Source organism: Hypanus sabinus, chromosome 14, assembly GCF_030144855.1.
Source record: "Hypanus sabinus isolate sHypSab1 chromosome 14, sHypSab1.hap1, whole genome shotgun sequence".
Classification (NCBI taxonomy): domain Eukaryota; kingdom Metazoa; phylum Chordata; class Chondrichthyes; order Myliobatiformes; family Dasyatidae; genus Hypanus; species Hypanus sabinus.
In genome coordinates this window covers 107,088,535-107,111,360 of record NC_082719.1, presented here as the reverse complement: position 1 = coordinate 107,111,360, position 22,826 = coordinate 107,088,535, and the positions used below count along the sequence as shown (strand labels likewise).

Genomic DNA, 22,826 nt, shown 5'->3' with positions numbered 1-22,826 from the left:
GATTCCCCTATCCATAAGATACCTATCTAGCTCCTTCTTGAAAGCATCCAGAGAATTGGCCTCCACTGCCTTCCGAGGCAGTGCATTCCACACCTCCACAACTCTCTGGGAGAAGAAGTTTTTTCCTTAACTCTGTCCTAAATGACCTACCCCTTATTCTCAAACCATGTCCTCTGGTACTGGACTCTCCCAGCATCTGGAACATATTTCCTGCCTCTATCTTGTCCAATCCCTTAATAATCTTATATGTTTCAATCAGATCCCCTCTCAATCTCCTTAATTCCAGCGTGTACAAGCCCAGTCTCTCTAACCTCTCTGCGTAAGACAGTCCAGACATCCCAGGAATTAACCTCGTGAATCTACGCTGCACTTCCTCTACAGCCAGGATGTCCTTCCTTAACCCTGGAGACCAAAACTGTACACAATACTCCAGGTGTGGTCTCACCAGGGCTCTGTACAAATGCAAGAGGATTCCCTTGCTCTTGTACTCAATTCCCTTTGTAATAAAGGCCAACACTCCATTAGCCTTCTTCACTGCCTGCTGCACTTGCTCATTCACCTTCAGTGACTGATGAACAAGGACTCCTAGATCTCTTTGTATTTCTCCCTTACCTAACTCTACACCGTTCAGATAATAATCTGCCTTCCTGTTCTTACTCCCAAAGTGGATAACCTCACACTTATTCACATTAAATGTCATCTGCCAAGTTTCTGCCCACTCACTCAGCCTATCCAAGTCACCCTGAATTCTCCTAACATCCTCATCACATGTCGCACTGCCACCCAGCTTAGTATAAGGTTGCAAAAGTGAGTGGGAATTTGATGATTGGGAAGCTTTTAAAATCCCACAAAGGACAACTAAAAAAGCTATAAGAAGGGAAAAGATGAAATATGAGCAACACACACACAATGCTGGAGGAACTCAGCAGGGCAGGAGGCATCTCTGGAAAAGAGTATAGTTGACATTTTAGGCTGAGACCTTTCAGTAGGACTGGAGAAAAAAAAAGCTGAGGGGTAGATTTAAAAGGTGGGGGATGAGAGAGAGAAACACAAGATGTTAGGTGAAATCTGGAGGGGGAGGGATGAAGTAAAGAGCTGGGAAGTAGATTGGTGAAAGAGATACAGAGGAAAGAGGGCCATGGAAGAAAGAAAAGTGGGGAGGAGCACCAGAGGGATGTGATGGGCGGGCAAGGAGATAATGAGAGAAGGAAAAGGGGACAGGGAATGATGAAGGAGAGGGTGGGGCCATTACCAGGAGTTAGAGAAATTGATGTTCATGCCATCAGGTTGGAGGCTACCCAGATGGAATACAAGGTGTTGTGCTCCAACCTAAGTGTGGCTTCATCGCGACAGTGGAAGAGGCCATGGACTGACACATTGGAATGGGAAGTGGAATTAAAATGGGTGGCCACTGGGAGATCCCTGAGTGTAGGTGCTCAGTGAAGCGGTCTCCCAATCTACATCGGGTCTCACCAATATACAGGAGACAACAGGAGGAGCACCAGACACATTAGAACCCGATTCAGACTCACAGGTGAAGAGTCACTTCACCTGGAAGGACTGTTTGGGGCCCTGAATGGTAGTGACTTAAGAGGTGTAGGTGCAGGTGTAGCACTTGTTCCACTTGTAAGGATAAGTGCCAGGAGGGAGATCAGTGGGAAGGGACAAATGGACAAGGGATTCACGTAGGGAGCGATCCCTGTGTAAAGCAGAAAGTGGGGAGAGGGAGAGATGTGCTCGGTGGTGGGATCCAGTAAAAGATGACGGCAGTTGTAGAGAATTATGTGCTGCATGCGGAGGCTGGTGGGGTGATGGGTGAGGACAAGAGGAACCCTATCCCTTGTAGGTTAGCAGGAGGATGGGGTGAGAGCAGCCATGCGTGAAATGAAAGACAAAGTTGAGTGCAGCATTGATGGTTAAGGAAGGGAAGCCCCCTTTCTTTGAAGAAGGAGGAATTGATAGAGGGGGATGGTGTTTTTACAAATAACAGGGTGGGATGAGGTATAGTCCAGGTAGCTGGGAGAGTCAGTGGGTTTGTAATAGACATTCGTAGATAAGCTGTCTCCAGAGATGGAGACAGAGATCGAGAAAGGGGAGGGAGGTGCCGGAAATGGACCAGGTGAATTTGAGGGCAGGGTGGAAGTTAATGAATTCGACGAGTTAAGCACGGGTGCAGGAAGCAGCAGCAATGCAGATGTCAATGTACCGTAGGAAAAGTGCGGGATGGACACCAGTGTAGGTTTGGAATATAGACCATTCCACATAGCTGATAAACAGGCAGGCATAACCTACGAGTGCTCATGGCTACCCCTTTTGTTTGAAGGAAGTGGAAGGAGCCAAAAGGTAAATTATTTAGTGAGTACAAGTCCTGCTAAGCAGAGGAGAGTGATGGTGGAGGTGAACTGGTTGGGTCTGGTGTCCAGAAAGAAACAAAGAGCTTTGAGGCCTTCCTGGTGGGGGATGAAGGTGTATAGGGACTGGACATCCATAGTGAAAATAAGATGATGGGGCCAGGGGACTGGTTTTTCTATGAACATCATTCTTGTTCAGGATTTTTCTTATAGTGGACACATAAACGGAGACTTCAGCAAGTTGAGGAGTTTTCTGCAGTCTTTTGCTGTAACCCTTGGGTTGTTTTATACCTCCTTCAGCATTGCACGTTGTGCTCTTGCTGTGATCTTTGCAGGGCACCCTCTCCCAGGGAGAACAGCAACAGTACTGAATTTTGTCCATTTGTAGACAGTTTCTCTTAATGTGGCCTGATGAACACTCAATGCTTTTGTAGCCTTTTCCAGCTTCATGCGTCTCTACAATTCTACTTCTAAGGTCCTCTGAAAGTTGTTTTGATCAAGGCATGGTGCACCTCCTTTGTTCTCTTAACCAGGGCCTCAAAATCTCTTGAAAACTGAAGTTTCCTACACTTGTTATTTTTACCTTTTATTCTGACGGGCACACACAGTCTTTGTACTCGCAAAATCTCACTTTTGAAGGCCTCCCACTTACTTGGAAAAAAAAAGCCTGCCCCAATCCACACTTGCCAGATCAATTCTGAAACTGTCAAAATTGGTCTTACTCCAATTTAGAATATCAACCTGTGGACCAAACCTACCTTTTGGCATATTTCCTTTGCGTCTAGTGACCACAATGCTATTAGTTTCAAGTATTCCCCTACACAAGCATCTGTCACCCTCCCTGTCTCATTCCTAAATCAGATTCAGAATTGTACACTCTTTCATTGGGACTTCTAGGTACTGATGAAGGAAGCTTTCCCGAACACGTCTGACAAACTCTATCCCATCTAATCCTTTTACTGTATGGGATATCCAGTCAATATATGGAAAGTTAAAATTACAACCTTATGTTTCTTGCAAGAGTTTACAATCTCTCTATTAGTTTGTTCCTCTAAATCCCTCGGACTGTTGGGTGGTCTGTAATGTAGCCCCATTGATGTTATACATTTCCTATTCTTCAGTTCCACCCATAACGTCTCACTAGACAAATCAGTTCTCCAGTCTGTCCTGACTGAGCACTGCTGTGACATTGTTGCTGTCTAGTAACACCACCTCTCCCATCTAATCCCTCTCACTCTGTCATGTCTAAAACAACAGAATACTGAGCTGTCAGTCCTGCCCCTCCTGCAAACAAGTCTCACTAATGGCTACAACATCTATTTCCAGGTGGTGATCCATGCCCTGAGCTCATCTGCCTTCCCTATGATACTTCTTGCATTAAAATATACAAAGCTCCATGCTCAACCTTTTGATTCCTGACTTTGTCAGAGGTCTTACCAACATCTGCCACTCTCTCCACTAACTCCACAACTCCACTCTCCACAATCTCTCCACTAACTGTTCTGGCACTCTGGTTCTCATCCCCCTGCAACTCCTGTTTAAACACCACTGTGCAACATTAACAAACCTTCCCATTAGGATATTAGTCCCCTTCCTATTCAGGTGCAAACCGTCCCTTTGTACATGTCCCATCTTCCCTGGAAGAGAGCCCTATGATCCAAGAACCCTCCTACACCAACTCCTTAAAACACGTTAAACTGTATAATCTGTATAATAGTTCTGGCCTCACTAGCACGTGACACAGGAACAATCCTGAAATCACAGTCTTTAAGGTCCTGCTCTTTAACTTGGCACCTAACTCCCTGAACTCCCTCGTCACTCATTCTATCTGTGTTATTGGTACCTATGTGGACCATGACCTCTGGCTGTTCACCTTCCCACTTGAGAATGCTGAGCACTCGATTCGAGATGTCCCAGCCTCTGGCACCTGGGAGGCAACATACCATCCAGGAATCTTGTTTCTGCCATAGAACCTCCTTCCTGTTCCCCAAACTAACAAATCCTGTTACTGCAGCATGCCTCTTCTTCCCTCTTCCCATCTGAGTCACAGAGACCCGACTGATGTGACTTTCCTCTGTTAGGTCATTTCACTTGACAGTATCTAAAGTGATGTATCTGTTGTTGATGGGATGGCCACAGGGGAACTCTGCACTGGCTCCTTAACCCCGTTCCCCTTCCTGTATCTCGCACCTTGGGTGTAACAACCTCTCTATAAGTTTTCATAACACTCTTGAACAAGCCTGGATTATCAAAAACACAAGAAATTCTGCAGATACTGGAAATCCTGAGCAACACACACACACAAAATGTTGGAGGAACTTAGTAGGTCAGGCAGCATCCACGTAGAGGAATAAATAGTCGACATATCAGGCTGAGACCCTGTATTAGTACTGGAAAGGAAGGTGGAGGAAGGGGAAGAAGTACAAGGTAGAACATGATAGATGCCTTTTCTACAAACTGTCCACTGACACATGGCTGCTGTTGGCAGGGAGTTGGATCATGCAATGTTACGGCGATTGGAGAAACGAATTTTGGTAGATCTTCCATCCAAAGAGGCACGACAGGCAATGATCCTGCACTGGCTGCCCCCACTGAGTATCAGTGGGGTTGTAGAGCTTCGAACACAACTGGACTACAGCTTACTGGGACAAGTGAGTATTCCACCGACATAATGGACTGTGTGTACTAGCACCATGACATGACTCGATTGGATTACTGCGCAGATGCAACAGAATGTTCCCACGCAGGTTTGGTGAATAGCTTTAAAAACCCAGTCTTTATAAAAGAGGGGTACCAGCTGGTGGAGTGTCATCGTAGGATTCTTATTTTCTGAATTAACTTTTGAGAGAATAGGGGATATGTTTGCAGAGCCATTGTTCTGCTCTGGGTGTCAGATGTGGGATTTCTGGGAGACTACTAGCCTCCCTGATGGCCTCATCTGCACCAGCTTACTAGAGAACTGGAGGTGCAGCTCGATGACCTTCGGCTTGTTAGGAAAAGTGAAGTGGTGACAGACAGAAGCTATAGGGAGGTCATCACCCCAAGACAACAGGAAACAGATAAATGAGTGACTGTCAGGAGAGGGAAGGGAGAACGTCAGACAGTAGAGAGCACCTCTGTGGCAGCCCCCTCAACAATAAGTTGATGGACATATCCGCACCTGGTATGTCGAACTGCAGCTCCTAAGGGACCGGGTTAGGGAACTGGAGATGCAGCTCAATGACCTTTGTCTGGTCAGGCGAGGAGGTGATAGAAAGGAGTTATAGGCAGGTGGTCACACCGGGGCCACAGGAGACAGTTAAGTGGGTAACAGTCAGGAGAGGGAGAGGGAGGAGTTAGGTATGAGAGAGTACCCCTATGGCTGTACTCCTGTTTGAGTACTGTTGGGAGAGATGGCCTACCTGGGGGAAGCAACAGCGGCCGTGCCTCTGGCACAGAGTCTGGCCCTGTGGCTCAGAGGGGTAGGGAAAGGAAGAGGAAAGCAGTAGTGATAGGGGACTCTATAGTTAGGGGGTCAGACAGGCGATTTTGTGGACACAGGAAAGAAACTCGGATGGTAGTTTGCCTCCCAGGTGCTAGGGTCTGGGATGTTTCAGACGGCGTCCACAATATCCTGCAGTGGGAGGGAGAACAGCCAGAGGTCGTGGTACATATTGCTACCAATGACATAGGTAGGGAAAGGGAGGAGGTCCTGAAAACAGACTACAGGGAGTTAGGAAGGAAATTGAGAAGCAGGACCCCAAAGGTAGTAATCTCGGGATTACTGCCTGTGCCATGTGACAGTAGTATAGGAATGGAATGAGGTAGAGCATAAATGCATGGCTGAGGGATTGGACCAGGGGACAGGGATTCAGATTTCTGGATCATTGGGAGCTGTTTTGGGGCAGGTGTGACCTGTACAAAAAGGACAGGTTGCACTTGAATCCCAGGGAAACCGATATCCTGGTGGGGAGGTTTGCTAAGGCTACTGGGGAGAGTTTAAACGAGAATTGTTGAGGGGTGGGAACCAAACTGAAGAGACTGGGGTAGAGGAGGCTGGCTCACAAATAGAGAAAGCTTGGAGACAGTGCGAGAGGGAGGATAGGCAGGTGAAAGAGAAGGGACGCGCTCAGACCAAAGGCTTGAGATGTGTCTATTTTAACGCAAGGAGTATTGTGAACAAAGCAGATGAGCTTAGAGCATTAGTACTTGGAGATATGATGTGGTGGCCATTACAGAGACTTGGATGGCTCAGGGACAGGAATGGTTACTTCAAGTGCGGGGTTTTAGATGTTTCAGAAAGGACAGGGAGGGAGGCAAAAGAGGTGGGGGCGTGGCACTGTTGATCAGAGATGGTGTCACAGCTGCAGAAAAGGTGGATGCCATGGAGGGATTGTCTATGGAGTCTCTGTGGGTAGGGGTTAGAAACAGGAAGGGGTCAATAACTTTACTAGGTGTTTTTTGTAGGCCACCCAATAGTAACAGGGATATCGAGGAGCAGATAGGGAAACAGATCTTGGAAAGGTGTAATATTAACAGAGTTGTCGTGGGAGATTTTAATTTCTATATATTGATTGGCATCTCCCTGGAGCAAGGGGCTTACATGGGGTGGAGTTTGTTAGATGTGTTCAGGAAGGTTTCTTGACACAATATGTAGATAAGCCTACAAGAGGAGAGGCTGTACTTGATTTGGTATTGGGAAAAGAACCTGGTCAGGTGTCAGATCTCTCAGTGGGAGAGCATTTTGGAGATAGTGATCATAATTCTATCTCCCTGACAATAGCATTGGAGAAAGATAGGAACAGACAAGTCAGAAAAGCGTTTAATTGGAGTAAGGGGTATTATGAGGCTATCAGGCAGGAAATTGGAAGCTTAAATTGGGAACAGATGTTATCAGGGAAAGGTACAGAAGGAATGTGGCATATTGTGTACAAAGACCGTAGTAAATCTAGTCAAGAAGAAAAGCTTATAAAAGGTTCAGAGAGCTTCGTAATGTTAGAGATCTATAAGATTATAAGGCAAACAGGAAGGAGTTTAAGATGTAAATTAGGAGAAGGCCTTGGCGGGCAGGATTAAGGAAACCCCCAAGTCATTCTACAAGTACGTGAAGAGCAAGAGGATAAGATGTGAAAGAATAGGACCTATCAAGTGTGACAGTGGGAAATTTGTATGGAACTAGAAGAAATAGTAGAGGTACTTAATGAATACTTTACTTCAGTATTCACTATGGAAAAGGATCTTGGTGATTGTAGTGATGACTTGCAGCAGATTGAAAAGCTTGAACATGTAGATATTAAGAAAGAGGATGTGCTGGAGCTTTTAAAAAGCATCAAGTTGGATAAGTCGCCAGGACTGGATGAGATGTGCCCCAGGCTACTGTGGGAGGCGAGGGAGAAGATAGCTGAGTCTCTGGTAATGATCTTTCCATCATCAATGGGGACGGGAGAGGTTATGAAGGATTGGAGGGTTGCGGATGTTGTTCCTTTATTCAAGAAAGGGAACGATATCCAAGGAAATTATAGACCAGTGAGTCTTACTTCAGTGGTTGGTAAGTTGATGGAGAAGATCCAGAGAGGCAGGATTTATGAACATTTGGAGAGGTATAATATGAGTAAGAATAGTCTGCATGGCTTTGTCAGGGGATGTTGTGCCTTACGAGCCTGATTGAATTTTTTGAGGATGTGACTGAACACATTGATGAAGGAAGAGCAGTAGATGTAGTGTATATGGATTTCAGCAAGGCATCTGGTGAGGTACCACATGCAAGACTTATTGAGAAAGTAAGGAGGCCTGGGATCCAAGGGGACTTTGCTTTGTGGATCCAGAACTGGCTTGCCCACAGAAGGCAAAGAGTGGTTGTAGACAGGTCATTTTCTGCATGGAGATTAGTGACCAGTGGTGTGCCTCAGGGATCTGTTCTGAGACCCTTACTCTTCCCTATTTTTATAAATGACCTGGATAAGGAAGTGGAGGGATGGGTTAGTAAGTTTGCTGATTACACAAAGGTTGGAGGTGTTGTGGATAGTGTGGAAGGCTGTCAGAGGTTACAGTGGGACATTGATAGGATGCAAAACTGGGCTGAGAAGTGGCAGATGGAGTTCAACCTAGATAAGTATGAAGTGGCTCATTTTGGTAGGTCAAATATGATGGCAGAATATAGTATTAATGGTAAGGCTCTGGGCAGTGTGGAGGATCAGAGGGATCTTGGGGTCTGAGTCCATAGGACGCTCAAAGCAGCTGTGCAGGTTGACTCTGGGGTTAAGAAGGCATACGGTGTATCGGCCTTCATCAATCGTGGAATTGAATTTAGGAGCCGAGAGGTAATGTTGGAGCTACATAGGACCCTGGTCAGACCCCACTTGGAGTACTGTGCTCAGTTCTGGTCGCCTCACTACAGGAAGGATGTGGAAACCGTAGAAATGGTGCAGAGGAGATTTACAAGGATGTTGCCTGGATTGGGGAGCATGCCTTATGAGAACAGGTTGAGTGAACTTGGTCTTTTCTCCTTGGAACAACAGAGGATGAGAGGTGACCTGATAGAGGTGTATAAGATGTTGAGAGGCATTGATCGTGTGGATAGTCAGAGGCTATCCAGGGCTAGTCAGGGCTGAAATGGTTGCCACAAGAGGACGCAGGTTTCACGTGCTGGGGAGGAGGTACAGAAGAGATGTCGGGTAAGTTTTTAACAAAGAGAGTGGTGAGTGCATGGAATGGGCTGCTGGCAATGGTGGTGGAGGCGGATACGGTAGAAATCATAGAAATTGGAGAGGGTCTAGAGAAGATTCACAAGGATGATTCCAGGAATGTAAGGGTTATCAAATGAGGAACATTTGATGGCTCTGGATCTGTACTCACTGGAGGGATGAGGGCTGATTTCATTGAAACTTTTCAAATGTTGAAAGGCCTAGAGAGAATAGATGAGAAAAGGATGTTTCCCACAGTGGGGGAGCCAAGGACAAGAGGGCACAGCCCCAAGATAGAGGGGCGCCTTTCAAAAGAGATGTGGAGAAATTTCTTTAGCCAAAGGGTGGTGAATTTGTGGGATTTGTTGCCATGTGCAGCTGTGGAGGCCAAGTCACTGGGTGTATTTCAGGCAGAGATTGATAAGTTCTTGATTGGACATGGCATCAAAGGTTATGTGGAGAAGGACAGGAACTGGGGTTGAGCAGCAGAAAAAAAGGATCAGCCATGATTGAATTTCAGAGCAGACTCGATGTGCCAGATGGCCTAGTTCTGCTCCAATGTCTCATGGTCTTATGGTGTGGGATGGGGGGACGAAGGTTGGTAACTTTAACAGTGGAATGGGTGGGATGGGGAGACTGAGGGTGACAGAGACAGTAAAAGAGTGTGATGGCAGAGATGGGGAAGGACAGGGAGAGAATGTGACAGATTGTAACGGGATGGGATGGGGAGACTTGAGGGGGATAGAGACTGTAATGGGATGGGATTGGGAGACTGAGGGGGATAGAGACTGTAACGGGATGGGATGGGGAGACACGGTAATAGAGACTGTGATGGGATGGGGAGGGACAGGATGATAGAGACTGTAATGGGGTGGGGAGACAGGGTGATAGAGACTAACGGGATGGGATGGGGAGACTGAGGGTGATAGAGACTGTGATGGGATGGGGAGAGACAGGGTGATAGAGACTGTAACGGGATGGGATGGGGAGACACGGTAATAGAGACTGTAATGGGATGGGGAGAGATGGTGATAGAGACTGTAATGGGATGGGAAGAGATGGTGATAGAGACTGTAATGGGGTGGGGAGACAGGGTGATAGAGACTGTAATGGGATGGGATGGGGAGAGACAGGGTGATAGAGACTGTAATGGGATGGGGAGAGATAGAGACTGTAATGGGGTGGGGAGACTGAGAGTGATAGAGACTAATGGGATGGGATGGGGAGAGACGGTGATAGAGACTCTAATGGGATGGGGAGACTGAGGGTGATAGTGACTGTAACGGGATGGGATGGGGAGAGACAGGGTGATAGAGACTGTAATGGGATGGGGAGAGATGGTGATAGAGACTGTAATGGGGTGGGGAGACAGAGGGTGATAGAGACTGTAATGGGATGGGGAGACTGAGGGTGATAGAGACTGTGATGGGATGGGGAGAGACAGGATGATAGAGACTGTAATGGGATGGGGAGACTCAGGGTGATAGAGACTGTAACGGGATGGGATGGGGAGAGACAGGGTGATAGAGACTGTAATGGGATGGGGAGAGATAGAGACTGTAATGGGGTGGGGAGACTGAAGGAGAGACTAATGGGATGGGGAGACTGAGAGTGATAGAGACTGTATTGGGATGGGATGGGGAGAGACGGTGATAGAGACTGTGATGGGGTGGGGAGACTGATGGTGATAGAGACTGTAATGGGATGGGGAGACTCAGGGTGATAGAGACTGTAACGGGATGGGATGGGGAGAGACAGGGTGATAGAGACTGTAATGGGATGGGGAGAGATAGAGAGTGTAATGGGGTGGGGAGACTGAGGGAGAGACTAATGGGATGGGGAGACTGAGAGTGATAGAGACTGTGATGGGATGGGGAGAGACAGGATGATAGAGACTGTAATGGGATGGGGAGACTCAGGGTGATAGAGACTGTAACGGGATGGGATGGGGAGAGACAGGGTGATAGAGACTGTAATGGGATGGGGAGAGATAGAGACTGTAATGGGGTGGGGAGACTGAAGGAGAGACTAATGGGGTAGGGAGACTGAGAGTGATAGAGACTGTATTGGGTTGGGATGGGGAGAGACGGTGATAGAGACTGTGATGGGGTGGGGAGACTGATGGTGATAGAGACTGTGATGGGATGGGGAGACTCAGGGTGATAGAGACTGTAACGGGATGGGATGGGGAGAGACAGGGTGATAGAGACTGTAATGGGATGGGGAGACTCAGGGTGATAGAGACTGTAACGGGATGGGATGGGGAGAGACAGGGTGATAGAGACTGTAATGGGATGGGGAGACTCAGGGTGATAGAGACTGTAACGGGATGGGATGGGGAGAGACAGGGTGATAGAGACTGTAATGGGATGGGGAGAGATAGAGACTGTAATGGGGTGGGGAGACTGAAGGAGAGACTAATGGGATGGGGAGACTGAGAGTGATAGAGACTGTATTGGGTTGGGATGGGGAGAGACGGTGATAGAGACTGTGATGGGGTGGGGAGACTGATGGTGATAGAGACTGTGATGGGATGGGGAGACTCAGGGTGATAGAGACTGTAACGGGATGGGATGGGGAGAGACAGGGTGATAGAGACTGTAATGGGATGGGGAGACTCAGGGTGATAGAGACTGTAACGGGATGGGATGGGGAGAGACAGGGTGATAGAGACTGTAATGGGATGGGGAGACTCAGGGTGATAGAGACTGTAACGGGATGGGATGGGGAGAGACAGGGTGATAGAGACTGTAATGGGATGGGGAGAGATAGAGAGTGTATTGGGGTGGGGAGACTGAGGGAGAGACTAATGGGATGGGGAGACTGAGAGTGATAGAGTGTATTGGGATGGGATGGGGAGAGACGGTGATAGAGACTGTAATGGGGTGGGGAGACTGATAGAGACTGTAATGGGATGGGGAGACTGAGGGTGATAGTGACTGTAATGGGATGGGATGGGGAGAGACAAGGTGATAGAGACTGTAATGGGGTAGGGAGACTGACGGTGATAGAGACTGTGATGTGATGGGGAGAGACAGGATGATAGAGACTGTTATGGGATGGGGAGACTGAGGGTGATAGTGACTAATGGGATGGGATGGGGAGAGACAGGGTGATAGAGACTGTAATGGAGTGGGGAGACTGAGGGTGATAGTAACTGTAACGGGATGGGATGGGGAGAGACAAGGTGATAGAGACTGTAATGGGGTAGGGAGACTGACGGTGATAGAGACTGTGATGCGATGGGGAGAGACAGGGTGATAGAGACTGTAATGGGATGGGGAGACTGAGGGTGATAGTGACTGTAATGGGATGGGATGGGGAGAGACAGGGTGATTGACTGTAATGGGGTAGGGAGACTGAGGGTGATAGAGACTGTAATGGGATGGGATGGGGAGAGACAGGGTGATAGAGACTGTAATGGGGTGGGGAGACTGAGGGTGATAGAGACTGTGATGGGATGGGGAGAGACAGGGTGATAGAGACTGTAATGTGGTGGGGAGACTGAGGGTGATAGAGACTGTAATGGGATGGGGAGAGATAGAGACTGTAATGGGGTAGGGAGACTGACGGTGATAGAGACTGTGATGCGATGGGGAGAGACAGGGTGATAGAGACTGTAATGGTGTGGGGAGACAGGGTGATAGAGACTGTAATGGGATGGGATGGTGAGAGACAGGGTGATAGTGACTGTAATGGGATGGGGAGACTGAGGGTGATAGTGACTGTAATGGGATGGGATGGGGAGAGACAGGGTGATAGACTGTAATGGGGTAGGGAGACTGAGGGTGATAGAGACTGTAATGGGATGGGATGGGGAGAGACAGGGTGATAGAGACTGTAATGGGGTGGGGAGACTCAGGGTGACAGAGACTGTGATGGGATGGGGAGAGACAGGGTGATAGAGACTGTAATGTGGTGGGGAGACTGAGGGTGATAGAGACTGTAATGGGATGGGGAGAGATAGAGACTGTAATGGGGTAGGGAGACTGACGGTGATAGAGACTGTGATGCGATGGGGAGAGACAGGGTGATAGAAACTATAATGGGATGGGGAGACTGAGGGTGATAGTGACTGTAATGGGATGGGATGGGGAGAGACAGGGTGATAGAGACTGTAATGGAGTGGGGAGACTGAGGGTGATAGTAACTGTAACGGGATGGGATGGGGAGAGACAAGGTGATAGAGACTGTAATGGGGTAGGGAGACTGACGGTGATAGAGACTGTGATGCGATGGGGAGAGACAGGGTGATAGAGACTGTAATGGGATGGGGAGACTGAGGGTGATAGTGACTGTAATGGGATGGGATGGGGAGAGACAGGGTGATAGAGACTGTAATGGTGTGGGGAGACAGGGTGATAGAGACTGTAATGGGATGGGATGGGGAGAGACAGGGTGATAGAGACTGTAATGGGGTGGGGAGACTGAGGGTGATAGAGACTGTGATGGGATGGGGAGAGACAGGGTGATAGAGACTGTAATGTGGTGGGGAGACTGAGGGTGATAGAGACTGTAATGGGATGGGGAGAGATAGAGACTGTAATGGGGTAGGGAGACTGACGGTGATAGAGACTGTGATGCGATGGGGAGAGACAGGGTGATAGAGACTATAATGGGATGGGGAGACTGAGGGTGATAGTGACTGTAATGGGATGGGATGGGGAGAGACAGGGTGATAGAGACTGTAATGGTGTGGGGAGACAGGGTGATAGAGACTGTAATGGGATGGGATGGGGAGAGACAGGGTGATAGTGACTGTAATGGGATGGGGAGACTGAGGGTGATAGTGACTGTAATGGGATGGGATGGGGAGAGACAGGGTGATAGACTGTAATGGGGTAGGGAGACTGAGGGTGATAGAGACTGTAATGGGATGGGATGGGGAGAGACAGGGTGATAGAGACTGTAATGGGGTGGGGAGACTCAGGGTGACAGAGACTGTGATGGGATGGGGAGAGACAGGGTGATAGAGACTGTAATGGGGTGGGGAGACTGAGGGTGACAGAGACTGTGATGGGATGGGGAGAGACAGGGTGATAGAGACTGTAATGTGGTGGGGTGACTGAGGGTGACAGAGACTGTAATGGGATGGGGAGAGATAGAGACTGTAATGGGGTAGGGAGACTGACGGTGATAGAGACTGTGATGCGATTGGGAGAGACAGGGTGATAGAGACTGTAATGGGATGGGGAGACTGAGGGTGATAGTGACTGTAATGGGATGGGATGGGGAGAGACAGGGTGATAGAGACTGTAATGGTGTGGGGAGACTGAGGGTGATAGAGACTGTAATGGGATGGGATGTGGAGAGACAGGGTGATAGTGACTGTAATGGGATGGGGAGACTGAGGGTGATAGTGACTGTAATGGGATGGGATGGGGAGAGAGGGTGATAGAGACTGTAATGGGGTGGGGAGACTGAGGGTGATAGAGACTGTGATGGGATGGGGAGAGACAGGGTGATAGAGACTGTAATGGGGTGGGGAGACTGAGGGTGATGAAGACTGTAATGGGATGGGGAGACTGAGGGTGATAGAGACTGTAACGGGATGGGATGGGGAGACTCAGGGTGATAGAGACTGTAATGGGATGGGGAGACTGAGGGTGATAGTGACTGTAATGGGATGGGATGGGGAGAGAAAGGGTGATAGAGACTGTAATGGGGTAGGGAGACTGAGAGTGATAGAGACTGTAATGGGATGGGATGGGGAGAGACAGGGTGATAGAGACTGTAATGGGATGGGGAGACTGAGGGTGATAGTGACTGTAACGGGATGGGATGGGGAGAGACAGGGTGATAGAGACTGTAATGGGATGGGGAGAGATGGTGATAGAGACTGTAATGGGGTGGGGAGACTGAGGGTGATAGAGACTGTAATGGGATGGGGAGACTGAGGGTGATAGAGACTGTGATGGGATGGGGAGAGACAGGATGATAGAGACTGTAATGGGATGGGGAGACTCAGGGTGATAGAGACTGTAACGGGATGGGATGGGGAGAGACAGGGTGATAGAGACTGTAATGGGATGGGGAGAGATAGAGACTGTAATGGGGTGGGGAGACTGAAGGAGAGACTAATGGGATGGGGAGACTGAGAGTGATAGAGACTGTATTGGATTGGGATGGGGAGAGACGGAGATAGAGACTGTGATGGGGTGGGGAGACTGATGGTGATAGAGACTGTGATGGGATGGGGAGACTCAGGGTGATAGAGACTGTAACGGGATGGGATGGGGAGAGACAGGGTGATAGAGACTGTAATGGGATGGGGAGACTCGGTGATAGAGACTGTAATGGGATGGGATGGGGAGAGACAGGGTGATAGAGACTGTAATGGGATGGGGAGAGATAGAGAGTGTATTGGGGTGGGGAGACTGAGGGAGAGACTAATGGGATGGGGAGACTGAGAGTGATAGAGTGTATTGGGATGGGATGGGGAGAGACGGTGATAGAGACTGTAATGGGGTGGGGAGACTGATAGAGACTGTAATGGGATGGGGAGACTGAGGGTGATAGTGACTGTAATGGGATGGGATGGGGAGAGACAAGGTGATAGAGACTGTAATGGGGTAGGGAGACTGACGGTGATAGAGACTGTGATGTGATGGGGAGAGACAGGATGATAGAGACTGTTATGGGATGGGGAGTCTGAGGGTGATAGTGACTAATGGGATGGGATGGGGAGAGACAGGGTGATAGAGACTGTAATGGAGTGGGGAGACTGAGGGTGATAGTAACTGTAACGGGCTGGGATGGGGAGAAATAGGGTGATAGAGACTAACGGGTTGGGATGGGGAGAGACAGGGTGATAGAGACTGTAATGTGGTGGGGAGACTGATGGTGATAGAGACTGTGATGTGATGGGGAGAGACAGGGTGATAGAGACTAACGGGATGGGATGGGGAGAGACAGGGTGATAGAGACTGTAATGGGGTGGGAAGACTGATGGTGATAGAGACTGTGATGGGATGGGGAGAGACAGGGTGATAGAGACTAACGGGATGGGATGGGACTTTTTGGGTCGAGTCTGTACTACAGTGTGTTGGGACTGAAAGATGAAGAGGTGTTGTACCAATGTCCGCCACGATCCCTCCCCCATGTTAGCCTGTCATTTGCCTGCTTTTGATTGTACCTCTCTCTGTCTTTGTTACTACCATCGGGTGAGAGGAGCAGGAGCCTCGAGTACCATGCTGCCTCGTTCGGGACCGGATATTTCCCTGTTGCCATTGGACTCCTGGACTCTGCTGAGCACTGAACTCACTCCAGGGACTCTGGACTCACTTTTGGGGTCTCTGCAGTTCCTGTTTGCAGTACTGTTTACTTACTTTTCTCTTGTAGAATTTCCTCAATTTGTCCTCTTTTCTACACATTGGGTTTATTTTGATCTTAGTTTTATGTTTTTTTAAATAGATTCCATTGTATTTCTTTATTTTCCTGTGTCTGCCTGCATGAAAATGAATCTCGGTTGTACATGGAAAACAACACACACATAGTGCTGGAGGACCACAGCAGGCCAGGCAGCATCAGAGAAAAGAGTACAGTCGACATTTCTGGCCAAGACCCTTCAGCAGGACTTTTTCATAGACACTGCCTGGCCGGCTGAGTTCCTCGAGCATTTTGTGCGTGTTGCTTGGATTTTCAGCGTCTGCAGATTTTGTCTTGTTTGTGGTTGTATATAGTATACATGCTTTGATAATAAATTTACCTTGAACATTAACCTCAGGACATAGAACATAGAAATCTACAGCACATTAGATGTTGTGCCAACCATGTAACCTACTCTAGAAACTGCACAGAATTTCCCTACTGTATAGCCCTCTATTTTTCTAAGGTCCATGTACCTATTTAAGAGTATCTTAAAAGACACTATTGTATCCCCCTCTACCACTGTTGCTAGTCAGCAAACACAAGGAAATCTGCAGATGCTGGAAATTCAAGCAACACACACAAAATGCTGGTGGAACACAGCAGGCTAACTACCTTTGCTAGTAGTCCATTCCACACACCCACCAATCTCTGCGTGAAAAACTTATCCCTGACATCCCCTCTGTACCTATTCCAAGCACCTTAAAACTATGCCCCCTCGTGTCAGCCATTTCAGCCCTGGGAATAAAGCCTCTGGTTATCCACACGATCAATACTTCTCATCATTTTGTACACCTCTATCAGGTCATCTCTCATCCTCCGTTGCTCCAAGGGGAAAAGGCCAAGTTCACTCAACCTATTCTAATAAGGTACACCCTCCAATCTAGAGAACATCCTTGTAAATTTCCTGTGCACTCTCTCTATAGTATACACATCTTTTCTGTAGTGAAGTGACCAGAACTGAAGACAGTACTCCAAGTGGGGTCTGTCCAAGGTCTTCTATAGCTGTAACATTACCTTGCGGCTCTTGAACTCATCTACAGTTGATGAATGCCAACACATCATATGCCTTCTTAACAACATTGTCAACCTGTGCAGCAGCTTTGAATGTCCTATCAACATGGACCTCAAGATCTTACCATTAATATTATATTCTGTCTTCAAAATGAACCATTTCACACTTGTCTGGGCTGAAGTCCATCTGCCACTTAGTCCAGTTCTACATCCTATCGATGTCCCGCTGTAACCTCTGAAAGCCCACCACACTATCAACAACACCCCCAACCTTTGTGTCATCAGCAAACTTACTAACCTACCCTTCTACCATCCAGATCATTTATGAAAATCAGAAAAAGGAGGGGTCCCAGAACAATTCCCTGTGGAACACCACTGGTCACTGACCTCCATGCAGAATACAAACCATCTACAACCACCCCTAGCCTTCTGTGGGCAAGCCAGTTCAGGACCCACAAAGCAAGGTCTCCTTGAATCCAATGCCTCCTCACTTTCTGAAAGAGCCTCGCATGGGGAACCGTATCAAATGCCTTACTGAAATTCATATACACTACATCCACTGCTTTATCTTCATCAATGTGTTTTGTTACATCCTCAAAGAATTCAATAAGATTCGTAAGGCACGACCTGCCCTTGACAAAGCCATGCTGACTATCCTTAATCAAATTATGTATCTCCCAATGCTCATAAATCCTGCCTCTCAGGATCTTCTCCAACAACTTGCCCACCACTGAAGCCAGACTCACTGGTCTATAATTTCCTGGGTTATCTCTACTCCCTTTCTTGAACAAGGGAACAACATTTGCAACATTCCAATCCTCTGGTACTTCTCCCATTATTATTGATGATGCAATCATCATCACCAGAGGCTCCTCCCTTGCTTCCCACAGTAGCCTGGGGTATATCTCATCTGGTTCCAGTGACTTATCCAACTTTACGCTTTTCAAAAGCTCCAGCACATCCTCTTTCTTAATTCCTTTATGCTCAAGAGTTTTAATCTGCTAAAAGTCATCCCCACAATTGCCAAGGTCTTTTTCCCTGGTGTACACTGAAGCAAAGTGTTCATTAAATACCTCCTCCGACTCCATGCACATTTCCACAATCACACCTGATTGGTCCTATTCTCACACGGCTCATCCTCTTGCTCTTCACATACTTGTAGAATGCATTAGGGTTTTCCTTAATCCTGCTCACCAAGGCCTTCTCATGGCCCCTTCTGGCTCTCCTAATTCCATTCTTATGCTCTTTCCTGGCAACCTTGTAATTTTCTGGAGCTCTAACAGTACCTAGTTTCTTGAACCTTTCATAAGCTTTTCTTTTCTTAACTGGATTTTCTACATGGTTCTTTAACCCTACCATCCTTTCCCTGCCTCAATGGAACATACCTATGCAGAACTGCAAAATTATTATCAAAGTACATATATGTCACCATATCCACCCTGAGATTCACTTTCTTGTAGGTATTTACAGGAGAAAAAAGAAATGCAATAGAATTTATGAAAAACTGTAAGTATTATACGTGGGTGCCATGGTGGCATAATGGCTAGTGTTATTACACCTTGGCCGATTGATGCTTGGAGATCAATTCTGGTGTCCTCTGTAAGGAGTCTGTATGTCCTCCCTGTGGAATGCGTGGGATTTCTCCGGATGTTTTGGTTTCCTTCCACATTGCAATAACAAACAGGTAGGTTTATTGGTCATTGTACATTGTCTTATGATTAGGCTAGGGTTCAATTGGTGGGTTTCTGAGTGGCAGGAAGGGCTGAAAAGGCTTGTTCTGTGCTGTATCTTAATAAAAAACAACTAAATAACAGCTCACTCTTTCCTCCAACAGGAGACTGAAGGCTACTCTGGTTCTGATCTCAAGTTGGTTTGCAAAGAGGCAGCGATGCGACCTGTTAGGAAAATCTTTGAAACATTAGAAAATCATCAAACAGGTAAGTTGAAGTAAAAATTCAGCTGCATGCACCAATCAAGAAAGTGATTCAGATAGTATTCTAGCTATGTGCTTGGGGTTCATTGCTGTGGTTTCCACGTAGCTACGATGATCTAAGCATTATCGTTAGCTTGTATTGTTAAACTCTTCTGCCCCTCGGCCGTCAAATTTCTGAGTGGACATTGAACCCATGTTCAATCTGATTGTTCAATTGCCTATTTGTTGGCTATGTAGAATAGACCATGTTCGAAGCTTTCCCTGGAAATCCCTCAACACTTCCTCTGCTACTTTGACGACTGGATTGGTGCTGCTTCCTGCACCTATGCTGGACCCATCAATTTCATCAACTTTGCCTCCAACTTCCACTCTGTCCTTAAATTCACTTGGGGTTGCTCCTCCACCCTGAGGATGGCCTCATGTTGGACCCCATGAACTGACATGTTGGAATGAGAATGTGAATTAAAATGTTTGGCCGATGGAGCGGAGGAGGCTGCCTGGTGCCTGAATGAGGTGAGGGACGAGGTGTATGGGCAGGTGTAGCACTTTGGGCACTTGCAGGGAGAGAGATTTGTGGGAGGGGGGAATGAATGGACAAGGGAAAAGCAGAGGGAGCGATCCCTGCTGAAAGCAGAGAGTGGGGGGGGGGGGGGGATAGGATCACTTTGGAGATGGCAGATGTTGCGGAAATGATGTGTTGGATGTGGAGGCTGATGGGGTGGTAGGTAAGGGCAACAGGAACTCTATCACTATTAAAGCAGTGGACTGAGCACAGCCATACAGGAGAAAATGCAGGTGAGGGCAGCATCAGTGGAGGAGGGGGAAACCCTGCTTTTCTACAATGTCCTGGAACAGAAGGTCACATCCTGGGAACACGTGGCCAAGACAAAGGTGAGAAAAAGCAACTGCATTTTTACAAGAGACGGGTGGGAAGAGGTATAGTTGAAATAACCATGGGAATCAGTAGGTTTATAAAAGATGTCGGTTGATAGTTATCTCCAGAGATGGAGGAAGAGTAAAGAGGTGTCAGAGTTGGACCAAGTGACTTTAAGGGCAGGGTGGAAGTTAGAGGTAAAGTTGATAAAATTGACAAGTTTAGCATGAAGCAGCACCAAAGCAGTCATCAATGTAGCAGAGGAAGAGTTGGGGAGTATCACCGGGGGGAGGCTTCAAATATGGACTGTTCTATATAGTCAACGAAGAGGCAGGGATGGGAGTGGCCATGACTACCGTCAGGTTTGGAGAAAAGGGGACGAGCTAATGGAAAAATTGTTCGGGATGAGGGCCAGTTCTGCCAGCTGGAAGAGGGTGGTGGTGGATGAGGGGGGGTTGTTAGGTTCTTTTGTCAAGAGGGAAGCAGAAAACTTTGGGGCCTTCTTGATAGAGGATAGAAGTGAATAGGGATTGAATATCCATGGTGAAAATGAGGCAGTCAGGCCCAGCGAATTTAAGGTTACTGCAGATATTGAGGGCATGAGAAGTGTCACGGATGTAGGTGGGAAGGAAAAGAAACAAAGAGGCTGAGAATGGAATAGTATATGCAGCCGTCATTGTGTCCCCTTGTAGTCACAGTGTGTGTATATGCAACTATTTAGTATGCTTCCTAATGGTTAACAGTGTGTATATGCAGTTGTTTAGTGTCTCCCCTAGTGGTCAGTGTGTATATGCAAACACGAGGAAATCTGCAGATGCTGGAAATTCAAACAACACACACGAAATGTTGGTAGAACACAGCAGGCTAGGCAGCATCTATAGGGAGAAGCGCTGTCTACGTTTCGGGCCGAGACCCTTCGTCAGGAAGCCATGGGTAACAAAGGACATTAAGGACATCCTGAATGCCAAAAGGACGGCGTTTAGAGATGAAAATAGGGAGGACAATACAGAGGGACCTGAAAGCCAAGAGCAGGGAGGCTAAAGACAGGTATCGGAGGAAGCTTGAGTGGAAACTCCAGCAGAACAACATGAGAGAGGTCTGGAGTGGGATGAGGACCATCACTGGGTTCCGGCAAACCAGCAACAGAGGAGCTGAAGGCAGTGTGGACAAGGCCAACGAACTTAACCCGTTCTTCAATATTTTATTTTTACCCAATAAGGTATGTCTGTCTGTCTGTCACAGTGTGTTTAGTGTGCCCCCTAGTGGTTACATCTGTACGATTCTGGAAAGCTCTCGAAGCTTCTCCAGTGCTGTGTTATTTGAATAGGGCTTTTCTGATGGGATGACTTTTATCTGCAAATTTGAATTGAATTTTTCTAATCTATGTAGTGTAAAAAGAGCTGGCCTGCAGCAGCACCAACTATCTGTTTCTACCTGTCTTCACTGCCTAGACTCCATCACCGTTCATTTTCAAACAACACACACAAAATTGCTGGAGGAACTCAGCAGGCCAGGCAGCATCTATGGGATTAAAGTATAGATGATATTCATCAAGACTGGAGAAAAAAGATATGGAGTAGACTTAAAAGATGGGGGAGGGGAGGGATGAAGTAAAGAGCTGGGAAGTTGACTGATGAAAGAGATTCAGGGCTGGAGAAGGGTGAGTCTGATAGGAGAGGACAGAAGGCCATGGAAGAAAGGAAAGGGGAGGAGCACCAGAAGGAGGTGAGGGCGGGCAAGGAGATAAAGTGAGAGAAGGAAAAGGGGATGGGGAATGGTGAAGGAGAGGGTGGGGCCATTTCTGGAAGTTTGACAAATTGATGTCCATGCCATCAGGTTGGAGGTACCCAGACAGAATACAAGTTGTTCCTCCAACCTAAGTGTGACAGTAGAGGAGGCCATGGATTAACATGTCAGAATGAGAAGTTGAATTAAAATGGGTGGCCACTGGGAGATCTGGTGGTCTCCCAATCTACGTCAGGTCTCACTGATGTACAGGAGGCCACACGAAACCTCGGACACAGTATACGACCTCAACCGACTCACAGGTGAAGTGTTGCCTCTCCTGGAAGGACTGTCTGGGGCCCTGAATGCTAGTGAGGAAAAGGTGTAGGGGCAGGTGTGGCACATGTTTCGCTTGCAAGTATAAGTGTTGGGAGGGATGAATGGACAAGGGAGTTGTGTAGGGAACGATCCCTGCAGAAAGCAGAAAATTGAAGAGAGGGAAAGATGTACTTGGTGGTGGGATCCTGTTGGAGATGGCGGAAGTTACGGAGAATTATGTGTTGGACATGGAATTTGGTGGGGCAGTAGGTGAGGACAAGAGGAACCTTATCCCTGGTAGGGTGGCAGGAGGATGGGGTGAGAGCAGACCTGTGAAATGGAAGAAATGTGGTTAAAGGCAGTATTAATGGTGGAGGAAGGGAAGCCCCTTTCTTTGAAAAAGGAGGACATTTCCTTTGTTAAAGAATGTAAAGCTTCATCCTGAGAGCAGATGCGGCAGAAACGGAGGAATTGAGAGAAGGAGGTGGCATTTATACAAGTAAGAGAGTGGGAAGGGGATAAGCTGTCTCCAGAGATGGAGACAGAGAGATCGAGAAAGGGGAGGGAGGTGTCAGAAAAGC

General features: G+C 47.6%; 1 protein-coding gene across 7 annotated transcripts in view; it reads left to right on the top strand.

Annotated features, from left to right (window-relative positions):
- katnal2 (katanin p60 subunit A-like 2) overlaps positions 1-22,826 on the top strand; it is a 138,892-nt gene that overhangs the window by 106,921 nt on the left and 9,145 nt on the right. For 4 of the 7 annotated variants that reach the window (XM_059989777.1, XM_059989776.1, XM_059989778.1 and 1 more), the window contains 2 exons: positions 4,840-5,002; positions 19,230-19,332. In XM_059989777.1, the coding sequence (XP_059845760.1) occupies positions 4,840-5,002; positions 19,230-19,332 (266 nt within the window). Of the gene's footprint in view, positions 1-4,839; positions 5,003-16,183; positions 16,327-19,229; positions 19,333-22,826 lie in introns of those variants that run through there. The other 3 variants (XR_009515744.1, XR_009515742.1, XR_009515743.1) reach the window with 3 other exon arrangements.